The 18758-nt window shown below is 37.7% G+C and overlaps 1 protein-coding gene across 4 annotated transcripts in view; it reads left to right on the top strand.

Annotated features, from left to right (window-relative positions):
• Nucleotides 1-947: 947 nt before the first annotated feature.
• wt1a (WT1 transcription factor a) overlaps nucleotides 948-18758 on the top strand; it is a 33846-nt gene continuing 16035 nt past the window's right edge. For 2 of the 4 annotated variants that reach the window (XM_084733836.1, XM_084733835.1), the window contains exons 1-4: nucleotides 948-1999; nucleotides 6807-6929; nucleotides 11166-11268; nucleotides 18021-18104. In XM_084733836.1, the coding sequence (XP_084589962.1) occupies nucleotides 1525-1999; nucleotides 6807-6929; nucleotides 11166-11268; nucleotides 18021-18104 (785 nt within the window). In that variant the 5' untranslated portion in view covers nucleotides 948-1524. The remainder of the gene's footprint in view (nucleotides 2000-6806; nucleotides 6930-11165; nucleotides 11269-18020; nucleotides 18105-18758) is intronic. The other 2 variants (XM_084733838.1, XM_084733837.1) reach the window with 1 other exon arrangement.

Here is an 18758-nt window from a genome sequence, read left to right as displayed (position 1 = left end):
TATCTTCGATGTTAAATATGTATTTTATATAGTACAGAGTAACATCCTTTTAAAAAAAACAAGTTTACAACGTGTTTCGTATTCATAAAAACTGAAAATGCATACTGCGAGTTGTTTTCAGGCTGCAATAAATCATCTTTATAAACGAATAACATGTCAGGGTCTCTTGCCTTTTTGATGATGTTTTTACTACGTCAACCACTGGCAAAATTTTAGTTACAGAATTAAACAAAAAAAATTGAAAATTGAAAATATATAGGATAAAATAAACGCCTATAAGCACAGACCCCAAAGTCAATAAATCTTCAAGATTTATCGTCACGCAGGCCATTAACAATTACAGTTTAAATGAAACCGTCACCCCTGTTTTTTTTTATCATCAAAAATAAATATTCAGTCAAATCTGTGAGATAAAATGTGATATATAACCTAAACAAACTGCAGTAATTTTCTGAATGAGGCTAATGTTTTTAATTTCGTTTTATTCTGCTTTAAAACGTATCGCTGCGCGAGGCCGGGCCTCATTTCTCACTTCTGTCTCTGTCCAGGTGGAATATAAGATTTAAATAGGAGGACATAACAGGTTATGAAGATTTTTTTTTTCTTTCTCTCAGATAGAAACATCTTAAAATAGCTTATGTTATGGTTCTTGATTAAAAATAAGAAGCATCCATGTATCTGAACCTGAAAAAGTCAAGTAGCTGGAAAATATCAGCCTCTAAGCAATAAAGTAGATCTCCAGATCTTTAAGATTAAATGACAGACTAGTTTTTTTTATTCTAGACAAGAAAAAAAATCATAATGAGGAGTTTTTTTTCCATAGTAGTCAAAATTAAAATATAATAATTATAAGGAATTGTTGTTTTAACCACAGAGGTAAAAACTGTGTTTTCCTGCAAATATAAGTGTGTCTGTGTGTGTGTGCTTTTCAGTGTACAGTAAATGAATGAAGTCAGAGGGCTCCTGTCCCTCATCACCTCCTGACTCCACCTCCTACCCTCCTCACACACACACGGGCTGAGAGGGCCACTCCTCCTCATCACTCCTCCACTCCTCTTTCTCCATTCACTGAGAACGCTCTGAGCAGAAGCTGCTCTCCTCCTTGAATGGACTCCATCTCTCTCTCTGACTGCTGCTGTGGACGGAGACGCTGAAGATCACAGCTCATTACTGCCTTGAATTCCTCTCCATTCCTCCTCCTCGCGCTGCTCCTGCTGTTCCTGCTGCTCCTGCTGCTGAGAGTGACTTTTCTGTGTTGCCATGAACTTGTGTCAGACTTGAGGAGCTTCCAGAGCAGCTGCGTGGTGTCGTAAACAACTGATGGACAAAAAGTGAACCAGAGAAGACTAGAGAAAGAGGAGGAACACATCTTAGGGCAACAGAAGGATTCAGAGGGCGGTGCTGATTGGAGTTGGGGGTCAGTTAGACAGACAGGCAGGGAGGCAGACAAGTAGAGAGGTACAGGGTGACAGATCAAGTTTAAAAATAGCCTACCTCTGTCCTAGTTTTCTCCCCTGGACCACGATGGGTTCAGATGTACGTGACCTGAACTCCCTGCTGCCCCCGCTCCCGGCGGGCCCCAGCCCCGGCTGCCCGGCTCTGCCAGTCAGCACGGCCCCTCAGTGGGCTCCCGTCCTGGACTTCCACACCGCCGCCTCCCCTTACTCCTCCCTGGCCGCCCCACACACCTCCCTGGGGCCACACTCCTTCATCAAGCAGGAGCCCACCTGGGGGGCCACCAGCGACCCCCACCACCTCGACTCAGACCCTCACTGCGGCCTCAGCGCCTTCACCGTCCACTTCTCGGGCCAGTTCACGGGGACCGGGGCCTGCAGGTATGGGGCGGCTTTCGGTGCACCCCCTCCTCCGCCCCCACCTCCCAGTCAACCGCCGTCTGTGGCCGCCCCGCACCACCACCAGCCCACCAGCAGGATGTTCAGCAACCCACCTTACCTGACCAACTGCATGGACACACAGCAGGCAGCCCGCAACCAGACAGGTAGGACAGGTGTGTGAGTGTGTGTCAACATCAAATTTGCCAATCAAGGGACCTGGAGGCTTCAGTCATCTTAATTTCACTGATAGATCATGAGCGAGCAGGTCAGACCACACGCAGATCATTGAGAATTCCTAATAAAAAAGCAGAAAGACCCTTTAATTCCTATGTAGGAAGATGATCAGTCTTATGCACTCAGAACTATGATGGTTCTTGTCTGTTCCTCAGAAAGTGTAAATCCAAGCGTCACTTACTAAGGAACCACTTTAGTTTAGCAAAGATAGCTGTGTTTCAAGTGTGGAGCTGTTTGTGTAAATCGCCCTTTAAAAAGCCCCAGAAAAAAATATTAATGAACTTGTTTTGACCCTAAACTGATGCACTTTGATTCCGAGTCACTGCGATTCTTCACCAGGCTTTTATCTCACTATTTCTTCATTAATGAAAATTCAGCTCGGCACTTTCACGGTCTTCAGCCTTTTTTTATTTATTTTTTTTTTTTATTCACATTGTCTGAGCTCCTCATGCATTCAACAAACAGAAGTCGACCAAACTGTGAATTGTTTTTCATCTCTTTTGCACCAAGATACATTCAGTGACCATGTTTCCCAAAACCCACAAACTCTTTTCTCAGTCATACTCCACCACCTGCAAAATACTACAGGTTTACAGCACAGTTTTCTAATTCTAACACGCTCTTTTCAACATTGTTAACAGCTTATTCAAAACAGAATGATGGACAGTTTCATTCATTTCTGCAGAAACTACATTCAAATATATTCTTGGCAGAATATTTTCAATAAAATGAAATTCTAATCGTTCTGAACACAGCTGAGTTCAGTCTTGTTTCTAGTCGCGTTACCAAACAGACAAAAGTGATAGTTACACATGAGTGATTATAAAACATGTGTTGCTGTTTTTTTATGTTTGTTTGTTTCTTGGTAATTACAGTGTCATTACAGCACTAAAATTTGTGTAATTTGTCAAAAGGAAAAACAGAGAATACTGAAACAAATTGCTGCATTTCTAATTAATTCTTGTTACTTACACTTCCACACGGCCAGTGAAGTGAAATCCTTACTTCTATAATGAAGTAATGATTTGTGTAATAAGTCATTCAAACTTCAAAGATAAAAGTCCATCATTTCTGCAATGCTCCTTGTTGTTGGTGCGTTTTTAGGTCAGTGTGTTATGAGTGATGATGTGTGCTTTCTGAGTGAGAACTGCTGCTTTTCTTTTGGTTGGACGAAATTATTTTGAGAGGTGTATGAAGTGTTTCAGTGGTTTGAGAGAGTTTGAGTAACACAGACTGTATGACGACTTTTGTAAAAGTGGCTTCAGTATTATCAATGCTTGTTAGCAACTGAGGCAAAACTGTGAAGATAGAATGAGTGGAATTTGTCCGAGCTGCTTGTAAATGCACCAGAAAGATGCCAGGACGTCGAGTATCGATGTTTTGCATTGGTAAAGCACCCGGACACAGGAATATAATGAGAAAATAAATAAATACAAGCAGATAGAGACGCCACCACACACTGCTAGTGGGTCACAAATGATGATTGAGAGGAATTATGTTTGTATGAGTCTATACATTGTTTTAAAGGAAATGTTGCATAATTTGCCTTTAAATAGTTTGTGATATGTTAACAAAATTAATGTTTTTGGATTCAGTTTCTTAAGTTTTGTAAATACAGATTTTAAATATTTGATGCTCAGGATCTCAAAAAGACACACCCACATAAATCCTAATAATTCAAGGCTCAGGACTAAACACTTCTAACGCTGAGGGGAAAAATAATTCTACACAAACATGATGTCTAGTAGTTTTATTTTAAATCAAGTATTATCTGTATTGAAGCTGATTAATGCACTGTCCCACAATTGGTATATAATTCTTCTGTTTTACTAAATAAATACATGTAATATATAAATGAACAGCATGACTTAGATGTTGTACGATACATAAGAACCATCAGTCCATTTGTAATTAAAAGAAAAAAAAATGTGGATGTTGAGGTGTTTGCTGACTTACTCCTAATTTTTCTCTTTTGATATTAGAGTCTGCTATTTCTCACACTTATCACACACAGTTTTCCTTATCGGTACATCACAGTTATAGTTTTAGTCTAAATACACGCAAAATTGTGATCCATATTTTGAAAAATACCTGCTGGAAAATTAAGTGATTCTGTGAAAATCCTCAAAATGTTGGTTTTATCATTTATGTGACAGTGTTTAAGACAGTAGATCAGATGAAATCTTTTGCATTCATTTCTGTTCTTTTCTGTTGAATGAAACTGACATACTGAATTCATAATTTTTTTGCTCGGTGTAATTTTTTAGCGCTCGGCCTATGTTCAAATTCACATTGTACGCTTGAGTCATTAGATTTCACTTTTTCATTCAAAAAAAATGTTTTTTGACTTTGCTAAAGAATTTCTGATACAGAATCAAAGAAAACATAGTGAGGGAAAATGTCAGAGGTCAATAATGGGAATCAAACGTGCAATGCATTGAGAACATGCATTATAATAACTTATTACATAATTAAAACACATATAATCATATAACATGAGACATATTCATTCTAAAATCCTAACTTGCTTTTTTCCCCCGATCTCACCTAATCCCTGATCTTTTCCATGCGGGATAATGGATGTGTTAGCGGTTACTCTACAGATTAATTAGCAATAACATGCTTATCAAGCAGATAATTTAGGAATAACATTATAATCAAAGGGCTTAGCTGACCCTTAACCTGTTTTATCTGCTCCCCGCTGTGGCCGGACGAGCACGCACAAACAAACCAACAGCAGGACCGGGGGGTCACACAGTGGAGCTGATAACACAGCAGGGTCACAGAGAGAGACGAGCACTGGAGACTCTCTACAGCAAGGACTTGATTTTTATACAAGAGCATTTATTGTGCTTAATATTTGTGAAACGTTTCCTTTTTTCCTGCAGTTCACTTTGGGCTTGTTCTGAGAGGTGTGTCGGTGCAATTAAAGCATTTTTTTCATTATAGCAAAAAAGTCATGGACAGGCCTACAAATTTAAGAAAGGACGTGTTTTTTATTTTGCAGTATGTTTGAAATCGGTTTTATGGGCCTACTTCTTACATATAATAAACTGCAGCTTAGCAAGACATAATAACGTGCTAATATCAGTGCCTGTTTAAATATAATGCTTGAAATGGACATAAAATATTTAAAAAGACAGTTAAATATACTTTTCATTCAGTATCTGAAAAGTATTTTCTTATAGGGATGTAAATACAGTATTAGTGTGAAAAATAAAATACATATGAGCCAGTGCAACTCATGAGAGACTTTTAATGTTATAGATTTTACACAAATTTAAAAATAGAAATTTCCAAGACATTGAATTTCAGTCTGTGAAAAAAAATGTCTTAAAGGGGTATTCCCAGACTTTGGGTTTTCCAGTTGAATACAAATTGATCTTATTGCTTGTCACCTCAGTGCTGGACTTCAAGGCAACAAAAGTATCACCCTACACACACACACACACACACACACACACACACACACACACACACACACACACACACACACACAGTGGAGTCACACGGGGGTGAGTGGAAGATAAATGGAGGTGTGTAATGAGTTTTTTTTCTCTTCTCCCTCCTTTCTCCTCTCAACCAATGATCCACTGAATAAAGTGAGTGAAAGTGCTGCATTTTAATTAATGACGCATGTATGTGAGAGGTGTGTGTGTGTGTGTGTGTGTGTGTGTGTGTGTGTGTGTGTGTGTGTGTGTGTGTGTGTGTGTGTCCGTACGTGTGGGTGATTTATGGGACTGGGTTTGTGACCTTTAGGTCAGCCTAAGTCATGACTCAGGTCTGGTCTGGGATGTCAGGCGCAGATCTAGTTCCCTCCGAACAACAACAGTATGTGAGTGTTCTTGCGCCTGAACATGTGTGTGCTGTGTGTGTGCATATTTGCAAGCCCTGATGTCACACACTTTAATAAAACCAAATTAAAGACATAATTTTTTTGAGACTGGTCTCATCTCTCAACAGTATCTATCACTGTGATTTTATAATAATATATATAAATATATAACTGTATGAATATAAAAAGCTGCATTTCACCAGCAGCAAAAAGACTACGTAAATTTAATATTTTTGTTGCAAAATTAGATGAAAGCATCAATAAAATCATTGGGGAAGAAATGTGACTATTTTTCAAAGGTTGTCGGGTAAATAAAATCTTTTTCTAATATTTAACTAAACTTTTATATTGGCTCCAAATTATGTGTGGAAAAAATTCTTTAAATATTTCTCCACAGTCTAAAGTCATCACACAAGATTTATTTCATAACCAGAGGATTTACTTCACAAGCGAAGATGAATAAAGGATTTTTTTAAAGGTCTAAGATGTTGCGAATTCCTCAGATTTCTTGGAGAAGCTCCAATTTTTTACTCTTTGACTCTTCGACGTGATCAGAATCTCAGCTCACGTCCTCTGCTCTGCTCAGCACCAGTTACTTTAGAAACATTTTTTATCTTTTGCTGTAATTGGACAAATTTCTAAATACTTGCAATCATAGAAGCAATGATGCAAATGGATTAATTTAAAAGTAAAAGGCAGGTATTGAACTGTTTTAAAAATTACAGACACAAATGCCATTTTATCCATCTTGAACCTTTTTTTAAAGGTTGTCATCAGTGATAATACCACCTTTCAAGGTGGAAAAAATGAACCCGTTAAAAAGTTAAGTGTTGGTTCCAGTGTTAAAGAAGTAATGTGTAGTCCTCTCTGTGTATTTACTGCTGTTTATTTCTGTGTTGCAGGTTACAGCACAGTTGCATTCGACGGAGCCGGTAATTACGGCCACACTCCTACACACCACAGCTCACAGTTCTCCAACCACACCTTCAAACATGAAGACGCTTTAACTCAGCAGAGCACTATGGGTAAGAGCACGAGTGTGTTCGAGTGTGTCAGCAATGTATGGTTTCAGTCAGAGAATGTATTTGACATGCATATCTTCATATAAACAGTAGGTTTTACGGATATCTGGCCACATTTTGCACTTCTTCCCTACAAATGCAGAAAGTACAGGAGCAGTAAAGATGAGAAAACTGGGTTTGAAGTTTTCAACTGTTAAACAAATAGAAAGTTTGTGATTGCTTAATTGTATGAATTTTTAGGCAGATTACCCTGACTTTGAATAATTTGAGAGAAACACAAAATCTACTCTTATGTATTCTTCCAGCTCTAATCAGTAAAATAAACTTTAAAAACTTTTTTACAGTTCATAGTCAATAAGAATTAAACACTGAAATCAACATAATGAATTGATTTACCATTTAATACATTTAGTTGTGTAATTTAAGCAAGGTAGTTTAAGCACACTGAGGCATGTCAACTCCACCAGAGTCTAAAGCTGAGCTGGTTACTGATACTCTGCAAAGCTGAGGAATTTCACTGTTTTTGCTCTGATTGGATTTAACTGCTGATTCACTCAGTTCTGTGGAGTAATTATCTATATCATGAACATGTCTTTTCATTAAAAGATTGTTTTTAATTGCGGATGATTGCAAGGCAAAGATAAACAACCAGAGGTGGAACGTAACTAACATGTACTCAAATTGTACTGTTCTGAAGTATTTCCATTACAGAAAACTTTACTTCTACTCCTCTACATCTCACAAGCAAATATTGTACTTTCTGCTCCACAGCTTTAGTTACTAGTTACTTTTGAGATGACAGTTTTTCATGTCAAGTGAAAACCTCGTATCTCCGGATGAGTTGATATTGAATGTTTGTGAAGGATTTCTGTAGGGCCTCCTTTTTGGGTTGAGAAAATTCTCTAAATTCTTAAGATAAATAAAGTCTTTAAAAACCCTCATATTTAGCTGGAAAATGCATCGTCACAAAGCTTAACTGTGTGAAAGTCTTTCATCTTTAAACATGTACACCAACAAAATACAACATGCACATTAATGCAGCAGCAGTATTAATCCAAAAACATCGGACAGGGACCTTTTTATCACAGCATGAATACTTTTGATACTTTAAGGTTTGAAATGTTGACTTTTACTTGTAGTGGGATATTTTAACTGTGCTTTTTGAATACTTTTTCAAACACTGTAAATAACTAGTAGCCATAGCTTTTGGTTTCACTTGATGTAGCTCTCTTACTTTAGCTATCCAGCTGGATATCTCTGGTTCCTAACGTGCATGTTTTATAGTTAGCTACTGCAAATGTAAAAATCTTTTGTCACAGAATTAACGCATTCTACTGAATAATAATTTAATAGTAAAACAGATGCCCGAAATTCAAGTTCAGGTCTAAATTGACCAAATATGTTTCATTTTGCAGAGGAGTTCTGTTGCGTTACTGTAAGTTGCACGGTGTCTTCATCCCAGTCCAAGCCAACGTTAAAGTCATAACTTTTAACAAAAAGTCCAGTCTGTACCTTCCTCGGGGTGTTTCCTGGCATCTAACTTCTCCTGCACAGACTTTGACACATTTTACCCTGAATTATTCGGGCATCTATTCTTGTCTTTCAGTAGTCATTTCTTCTTGCGGGTTAAAAAAAAAAAAAGCTATGCCCCAGAGTGTCTTTCAATAAGAACAAAAGTAGATCTCTGTGTGTATTTAAAGCCCCTGTGTGAGTGCACAGCTGCGTCTGTATGGCAGCTCCGTGGCCCTCACCTAGGGAGTGTGTTGTCCCCTATTCTGACGTCTCCGCGGTGACCTCGCCTGTTGGAGGTATAAATCAGCCACATCCTGACTCACAGGCTCCCTCGTCTCCTCCTCTCACCCTCTCTTTCATCCACCCACCTCTCCTTTTAATCCCTCCTCTGCGCATGTTATTGATAAATATTTAAATGTGATTGTTTTATGAAGCCGTCGCTGCAAATTTCGGCAGGCTTTTTACAGCAAGGATAAGCGGAAGAATCGGAGCAGAGAGGGATTTTGGAATGCCGGGAAATGTCGAGGGAGCCATTCGCTGCACTGCTGGGGAAGCGCAAAGAGAGAAACACGAAGTGACGGGTCTTTATTTGTAGAAGAAACTGGCAAAAAAGGCAGACAAATTGGAGAGGGCAAGAGAGGGCAGAGTTTACAAAGAGATGAGATATGATAGAAGTTTCAGCACATCTCCTCTGAGTGCACAACATTTGCACATATTATGTATTGTGTCTGAACTCCAAATAAATTGGATGCGAGTTATAAGGGACGGGCTAATCAGGGAACATTGTGCAATTTTCAAACACTGAAATGACTTCATGGGCAGTAACCTTTTTAGATTCTTCAAATACACCATCACATAAATGGTTCAGTGTTAGAAAGTCAAAGCCCAGTTTGTAACATTTATGGGGATTTACTGGTAGAAATCGAATGTATTCAAAATAATGTTTTCATTAGTATATAATAAGAATATAAATAAGAAAAGTTGTGTTTTCGTCACCTTAGAATGAGCCGCTAATATCAACAGCAGGCGCAGGTCCTCTTTCATGGAGGCTGCCATTACACCGCCATGTTTCTACAAAAGGCAAACTAAAACTAAACACTGGCTCTAGATGCAGCCTTTTGCGTTTTGTGTGAATTTTGTGGCTACACTGGTAATTTCAAGAATATCTAGAGGACTCAAAAAGAGTGAATAAAATAAAAAATGGGAAAAGGACACTAACAGTTGCATTCCAGTGGATGTCTGGTTAAAAGACTTTTTTTTTTTTTTACCTACGGGAGCCTCCGTGCTCCTATTTGCATTTCTATTTTTAAATGCTGGTAGAATTGCAACCAAATAAGACAGAGCAATAATTCCTTTTGCATATAAAACCAGAGGAGTTACACTTACGTCACACATTCAACGCGTCCCAGAGTGCTGTTTCCCTCCACTAATGGGTTTGCAGAAATCCAGTAAAAAGCGCACACAACAAAAACATTATAATTCACACTGCAGATGTTCACAGCACTTCGTACATTGAAATATACATCATCACGTTGTGAGCATGAACTATCACATGGTTTTCTTGCGTGTTTCAAAACAGGTTTATTGCACTTTTTAGTAATTTATTTTATAATGGTTGTACTGATGTATATCAAATTAAAATGATGTCACTACATCTGCTATGGTAAAAAAAAAAGGGTTGCAATAATGTGAATTTTAATGGAGGATATCAAGATTTCACTGTTTCAGGTTCCTTCAGCTGCTGGAGGGATTGTGGCTCCAATGAAAAAAACTCACCACCTTGTTTTGGGCCTGTCCAAGAGTACACTGTAAACCTCAACTCACTCACTCAAGTTAAATGTTTATTGTAAACAGCGTGGACACAAAACTTGAATGTTCAGAGTAAATCATTTTGTGCTGGTTCCACTTACAAAACATAAGTACACTAAACATGATTTATTTAAGTTAACTGGACTTGAGAAATTATGTTCAGTAAGATGAAGATAATAAGTTGAACCCACAACTCTTCAGTCAGAATCAAACATTAGAAACAAATTAAACGATCGTCATTGTTCCAGCATTAGTAGAACGAAGATATGTGAAAATGTTCCCAGGGAATTTCTTAAACTGAAAGTGTAAGCATGACTGAGCTTTTCTTCAAACTATAAATATGAAGGGTCCCAGAACAGTTTTAACTTAATTGTTGCTTGGACACATTTTAGCTAAATTGTGTGTACAAGAAAATAATAAGTTGATAAGAACATGTACATATTTTTACAACCATGTTTTTACTTAATTTAGTCAAACCTCAAAATATTTGCAAATTGCACAATGTATGTGTTTATTTGTCTTGATGTATTTGCTATGTCCACTTTATAAATTTTAGTAAAATTATCAAAACTTGTTGACTGAACATAAAAGCGTCTGTTTGTGTCAAGTGAACATGACATTTTGTAAAGTTTTGTCGTGACAGTCTGAAACATTTGTGTTGACTCTACATTAACATTTTACCTAAGATTTACATAGAATTAGTAACTATATTTGGAATAGAAATTACTTTAAATTGGGGGTGAAGCTGGGATTCTGAGTGTAGCTGCTACGATATCTTTGATGAAATCATTCTAAAGGAAAGAATCTCCGTCTTTTTGAGGCTTCAGGAAAGTGTGTTTTTCCCTCCTTTTGTTTAAAATATATACAATGTGTGTATGTCTGTGTATGTCTGTGTGTGTGTGTGTTCGTGCACTACAGGTGAGCAGCAGTATCCTGTACCTCCTCCTGTCTACGGATGTCACACACCCTCAGACAGCTGTACAGGCAGCCAGCCTCTGCTGCTGAGGAACCCTTACAACAGGTAACACACACACACACACACACACACACTCACACACACTCCTTGTACACACATAAAACACATGCTCGCATCAAAAATCTATTTTTATAATAAACAGCAACAATTAAAGCTGGGAGCGTTTCAGAAACCATTGTTGATTGTTAGTTATTCAGTGAAAGGTAGCAGGATGTAGTTTTGAACAGGATGTTCACCTTCAGGACAGGTCTGTCTGCCACCGCAGCTTCCTCTCTCGTTTTGTTCTCCTTCCTCTGGATGCTTTTTCCGATAGTTTGAATAGTGGAAATCTCCTTTAAGTGGTTTACAAATATTGTTCATATGCAGATTAGACACGTACAAAAGTCACGGTGCCACTGAAGGAAATAAACAGCGACAGGAAGTTCTGAAGGAAAGTGGGTTGATTTACTGATTGGAAAATCTGCAACAAATATAAATCAAGTTATTCTGCTTGCCATCGACAAAACTATGCAGGCTAATGGTCTCTTTTCATTCACCAGTGGTCTTTTCTTTGACATGAAGTGTACTGAAGTGTTCTTCCAGCTGAGCCAGGACAAACATGTCTTTTTTTTAGTTTATTAGTGTTTTCATTTCTAAAAACAGCAGAGTAAGGCAAAGATATTTTGCAGTTTAACCCAACATTAGCCCACTTTAGCTATTAGTGAACAATAGGACTTGTAGTTTTCTGTGCGTTGTCTAATCCAGGGATGTTAAACTCACAAACGGCCCTATTCGATCTCAACTGGGACAGACCAGTAAAACCATTGTATAAGAACACCTCCAGGATGTTCTCTTTTTTAGTATAAAGAAGCAAAAGTACCTTCGATACCACGATTAATGAATCATCCGTTACAAAACAGGTGATGAACAGCCTGAGCTGTCTTTGGAAAATTTCAAAAATCTCTCACTGTCAGTTTTTCCACATTCAGTCAGTCTGCTGTCATTACCTGTGATTCACAATATACAGATCACAGTGGCTCTATATATGCAGAAAACATTTATATTTTTTTGGAACTGAACAACTATATAGTATTATACTTCTTTATGATTCAAACATATTGTTAAGAAAATTAAATTCTTTTAATTTTCTAGACATTTCCACAAAAGTTTCGGCAGTGCCGAAGCATAGGATTCCACCGATAATATTTTCAGTTAGAAATCTGATTCAGATTATGTTGTGCTTGAAGCTGCTGATTGACAATAGTTTGCACAATGTTCAATATTCTGGTCTGGGATTACTGACTGTTCTGCCATTTTTCTCTTTGCAAAGTCACCCAGTGGGCCGGATTGGATACTTTGGGGAGCCAATTCTGTCCCACGAGCTGTATGTTTGACACCCCTGGTCTAATCCATACAATTAATAACAATTAAGTTTTGATCATCTGTTTTGATCTTTTGCAGGGAGACCTATGGTACACCAGTAAATCATTTATAATGTGATTGAATTCAGATTTATACAGCTCTCAAAATCAAATCTTAAAACACATGTAGTCTGACAAAGAAACAAGTTTTTCAAGCAATCAGCAGATTTTCTAATGACATTTTATATGCTCCGTTTAGTTAAGCAGGGAAATACAAAGTAAACAGGCAGAAAGTAAAGTACAGTGGAAACCTCTTGCCTTTTACCATCCTTTCTTCCACCTTTTAAACAATATAAAATGTTCAGCAACTTGTAAATTGTGTCTGATACTTTTTTGTTTCAGAATAAGGTCAAATACCTTGTTAAAAATGCTTACATATAGCTCTACACCTTGCCTTCATTTAGTATTCAAGGAGTTATGAATATGTAAATAGTCCCCGCCCTCTCTGCTCGCCTCACACACCCTGACCCCCACACCTGCCCCTGAGAAACACCTGGCTTCTCCTCTGTTCTGCTAGCTAATCACAGTAACTAACTCATCCTGCTTCTCTGTGTGATCTGGACATCGCCACTAATGATATGTTTAGTTCCGCCCCCTTGGTAAACGGGATTGGTTCCCCAGATTTATGACATCATATACCCAGCCTGACTGGATCAGTTTTTTTGAGATGGAGACGGGTTATGAGTATCATCAGGGTAAAATAAAATAGAATTACCATAGCTTTTGATTTTTTTCCCCATATGTTTTCATGTCTTAAAAGTCCTATTAAAAGTAGCCTATAAGTTTATTTAATTAGCGTTTGTACTGGAATGATTTTGTCCCAAGCTTTCTGACACATCTAAGCAGTTGATCACTGTAAGACCACTGACAGCAGACTGCCTCTCATTTCACTGAGTCATATTAAGCTGTCCAAAACGGTCTGTGATTTGCTGCAGTGGATGAATGACTGGAATGCTACATTTCAGGAATATTTCCACTCAACAGACTGCTCTCTGCTGAGAGAAACCACAGCTACAACCCACCTTTTTCTTGTCAGACTGTGCATTGATTTATCAAGCAGCTCCACTGATGTCTCACTCTGTTTTGATTATTGATATGAAGTGCAAAGAGGAGCTTTATGTATTTTTTCTACTTGGCTGCTCGCTTGAAGACATTTTGACTCGTTCTGGGAGGGAAAGAATAATAACATTTACATTGACAATGACTCTGTGTCCCAGTAATGACAGTCTGAAACTGAAGCAGCTTAATGAAATTCAGTTTTTGCTCATCCTACTGCAACAAAATGTCCATCATGAAAAAGCCAAGGTATTATGGGTAAAAAATAAATAGGAAAAGTTTTTATTTACTACATCAGAGTATCATCACTGAAAAAAGACCACCTCTGAGGTTTAACATTAACAAAACGTACCCAAATACATACGTAAAATCTAAACACATACACACAGAATCTTAAATTGTTCTGGTGTCCAGAATCGTCCTCATACTCCTGCCCCCTGCACCAAAACTGTTCATCTTGTCCAGCCACACCCAACCTTTAATCCACCGCTATCCTCCCCGCTCCTCCCACACACTAGAACCAAAAGTTCAGAAAGTTAAGAAAATATTGACATCTCGTCCTTTTTGCTTTCAGTCTTACTGAAATCAAAACAAATCATATTAGTAGGAAAATAACGACGCACACAACAGTGATCTTACTGCAAAATATTTCAGCTGTGATAACCTTTCATGGCCAATACTGTAAATATATGAGCCACAATGCAAACCAGAATTTGACCTAGACAGACTGCATGTCCCTCATAAACATACTAAATACATCAAATCTTTAACATGTTGTAATAAGCTTTCTTTAAATGTATTAAACTAAGCATTTTAAGGAGGGTGTACCTCCTCACTGCACCACTTCTAAATCAAACATTCCCCACATGCAACTGACACAGTGTTTTCCAATGATGGAGGGACAGAGCGAATCTTCAGTAAATGCCACAGCAAGGATGGATAGTAGTACTGAAATTCTGTACACAAGTACAAGTACTGTTACATTACCAAAATTACTAAAAGATATACTAGTGTTAGAAAAATGATCAATAGTATCATTTAATCAAAGTTTCTGTTTCTTCAAACCTTCAGTCCAAATTCCTCCCAACTCCTTTTCTGTTCTGCTCAGTAACCAGTAGTTAAAAATGCTAACAATCAATTAATCGTGAATAATTTATAAGATACAAAACACAGCCACATTTTAAAATCTTTTCTCCTTTACATTTTTCTTTCTATTTTTCTCATTTTAAGTTTTAAGTTTAAGTTTCCTTGTTTGACAAATGGCTCCGCCAGTAAAAAAAAAAAAGTAATTCTAGACTGTTGATTAAATATCCCTGAATTTCAAATGGTAAAATGGTTTCAATGACAATTAATCAATCAGTGATTGATCATTAACATCCTGACTCTAAACCTGTGCTGCTTAATTCAAACTGTACTCAGTACTCAATTTTGACTTTATAGGTAACTAAGTAAGTAACTAGATTACATAGTGTAATGCAAACTTAAGTACAAGTAAAACTGCAGAAAATCTACTCATAAAAGTACAAGTACCCCCCCCCCAAAAAGAAAAAAATTACTGTAATTTGAGTACTTGTTATTGTTACTTCCACCCCTGTCTTTCTGTGTGTGTGTGTGTGTGTGTGTGTGTGTGTGTGTGTGTAACAGAGAGAGGTGTGCAAGAAAGTCTCAGCTTCAGAGGGTCTTCTTTGTCATAAACTTAACTGGTTTCTTCTCAGAACACACACACACAAAGTACGTGCAACACACACACACACACACACACACACACACACACACACACACACACACACACACACACACACACACAAACACACACACACACACACACAAACACATACTCATAGCTGGGAAGACTCATATGAGTTGAGTCAGTTGTCTAATCTTGAAGCCTGGTACCAACAGGACTGTATTTACTCTGCAGGCCGTCAGCTTGGCCAACATGGAACAACATGAAATGAAAATATGCTGAGGTTTTAATAATCCACACAGAGTATGCACACACACACACACACACACACACACACACACACACACACACACACACACACACACACACACGTAACATTTCTGCATTACAGTAAAATGTCTAAAAGTGCTAGACCTATGTTATATATTTGTTTGAGTTGTGTATTTACATGATCTAAAATGACAGTGGTTCATAAAGTCCATAACTTTATTCACCATAACATGAACAACAACTTTAATATGAACTCGCACATAAAGATGATTTCTGCCCAAGTCATGTCAAATAGATGTTCATCAGCTATGATGATTGTTTAGCAATGAAGAAAACAACTCCCATGATCCCACGCTCCATCACGATGACATCAGGCAGGGCCATTTCTAGAGGGAGGGCCTGGGAGGGGAGGAGGGAGGGGGCCAAGTGCCACCCCCTTGTCCTCAAGTATGAGAGGCTGTATGTCCAGTGAGAGGTTTAGTTTGAATGAAATGAATAAAATTAATTTAGCTTACCATTTAAATTTGTGGGTTTTTGTATATAGCCTAGTTTTAATTTTTTACACAATTAATTTGCTTCATGGATGATTTTACAGCACAGGCTTGTATAATGATATGTTAGTTGTAGTTTCCTACTGCTATTACATATTATTACTATTATCTATTACTATTACTTTGTTAGAGTTAAGGGTGTAATAAATCAGGTACACTGGAGGTACAATTTCTTTTTAGGGGCTTTAAGAATAAAGTACAAAAGCTTTATATTATTTTTATATGGTGTCGCTCTGTTCTTTTAAATATTATTTTAACACAGGAATGTAAGAAACTATAATTTACCATAAAGTTGATGATTAAAGTAAATATGAGAAATGTTAAATTATTGCTATTCCAATACGTGTGCAACGTCGCCCTGCATAAGTCAGACCCACTTGGGCCACCAGTCCTAAAAGACCAGACGCATTAAGTATACAATACAATACAATACAAGTATTTATAGTATAATGACTTTATGTCAAAACACTACAAAAATATCATGGCACAACTAATGTGTGTTATTTATGTTATGAATGAAATTAAATGTTGTTCATCATGAAGATAATGAAGATAAATTACATTATAATGGTATTTAATTCTTAAATATATATATATTAAGTTTTTGATTATACAGCTAATTAAATAATCTTGTATTTAATTCAACAAAACATCAGATATTTCCTACATTTTTATATTATAGTACTGTGAATTTTTGTGTGTCTGTCGAAGTTGATAAAATTCAAGTACTCAGCAAAAAAAAAAAAGCTCTTTAATACAAAAATTACATAATTGAAGCTAGCTTGTTGCAAGGTTTAAAAGCCAAGAGTTTGATCCTTTCAAATGTTTTTCTAGCATAACTGAAGAAAAAAAAATCAATTGCAACTCATTTCTCATGAATGATTGTGACAAATGGACCTTTTAAAGTAGCGTTCCTTTACTGCACCTCTCACAGGCTGCATGTCCGCTGGCATGACTTTGATGTGTGACGTTTTCCCTCGGATTGTCTTTGGATAGTCGTACGCAACGTTGTTGCTCCATGGCAGCTATCACTCCTCGTGCTAAATGAACATTCTTCTGTATTTACCAAAGAAAGTTTGTTTCTGCTGAAGGCAGAGGGTTTTCCCCTGGAAAGACCTCCTGCTAAACATACTGGATGTTCAGGGCAGAGAGCTCGCATTTAATGGGTGTAGCCTGATTCAGTGTTGGCCGGGTTCTATCAGTCAGCAACAGAGAAGAAAAGCAGACACTTATTTATTTTAAAAAATGTCATACATCATTATTTTAAATCTTGTGCTCGACCTCTATTCCAACAGTATTTCAGCAGAAATACCATGTGTGCTGTGCTGGCTGCGTGCCCCTGCTCTACTGTAAAATAATAGCTGCGTAATGAGCAGGGTACCAGGCACCACATCTACCCCATCCACACTGGCAGGTGGTGTGAGGGGGTGAGAGCTATAAATCCAGTGTGTGAGTGTGTGTGAGAGAGAGAGAGTGTGTGTGTGTGTGTGTGTGTGTGTGTGTGTGTGTGTGTAATCGCATGGCAGGTCTGAATAATGATTGTGGAGTCTGCTGTGTTTAATGAAAGATGGCTGTTATGAGAGAATTTAGCTTTCTTGGTGTCTGTCTGAGGCACATTCTTTAACCTCGGCTCCTTTGTGTGTGTGTGTGTGTGTGTGTGTGTGTGTGTGTGTGTGTGTGTGTGTTGGCATTTTTCATTAGAGTGCTTCTATTAAGGACAACAAAAGGCAACACCAGCTACGCACACGGATACACACACACTCAACCCTGCTAAATGACAGTCCACTGCGCAGCTCACGAGCTTTTCTTCTACGTTTTGTCTTCCCTCCACAGCGGAGAAAATGTTTATCAAATGACCTCTCAGTTGGAGTGTCTGGCATGGAACCCTGTCAATACACTGGCATCCACCATAAAGAGGTAGGAACTTAACCATCGCTCTCTTTAAACAGCAGCAGTCACTGACGTTTATGCTGAGTGAGACAGTGAGAAACACTAGATACAATAGAGGCTGTGCAGATGGATCATTTTGGACCAATGGCAGCGTCTGTTTTTAAGACAGCATTCCAACTTTTTGTTAGCTTGGTGCATGAGATAATTCAATATATATCTAAACCATGTCTATACTGCCTATTAAACTGGTTTTGTGGCCATAGTCCTACTAAACACTCCAATCCTGTTCGACAAAAACCAACAAAAATCTGTCTTCATGAAAAACTGAGCAACGTGCACAGTGGACTTTAGTAAGGATGAAAAAGGTCAAACCTAAAAGTGTGTTGGGATTAAAGAAAGTAACATTTAGCAGAGAAGCGATTGCACATAGTGCACTGTAAACCCGAATAAGTTAGCAGTACTGGACAAAAATCAAGGCAATCAGTTGCCACAATTTTTTTTTGTTTATAAGCTCACAAGTTGGTGGTTATCTGAGCTTAAATATTTGGAGTTAGTGTTTAATGCACTCTGATTACATTTACATTAAAATTTTTGATTAAGCCAATGTTTTAAAATGTTTTAAATAAATGCAAAAAAAACTCAGTTATTTCATGTTCAGTTAAGTTCATATTAATCAAAAAT

The sequence above is a fragment of the Lutjanus erythropterus genome, chromosome 13, assembly GCF_056507025.1.
Source record: "Lutjanus erythropterus isolate fLutEry1 chromosome 13, fLutEry1.hap2, whole genome shotgun sequence".
Lineage (NCBI taxonomy): Eukaryota > Metazoa > Chordata > Actinopteri > Lutjaniformes > Lutjanidae > Lutjanus > Lutjanus erythropterus.
This window is presented reverse-complemented; position numbering and strand designations above follow the sequence as displayed.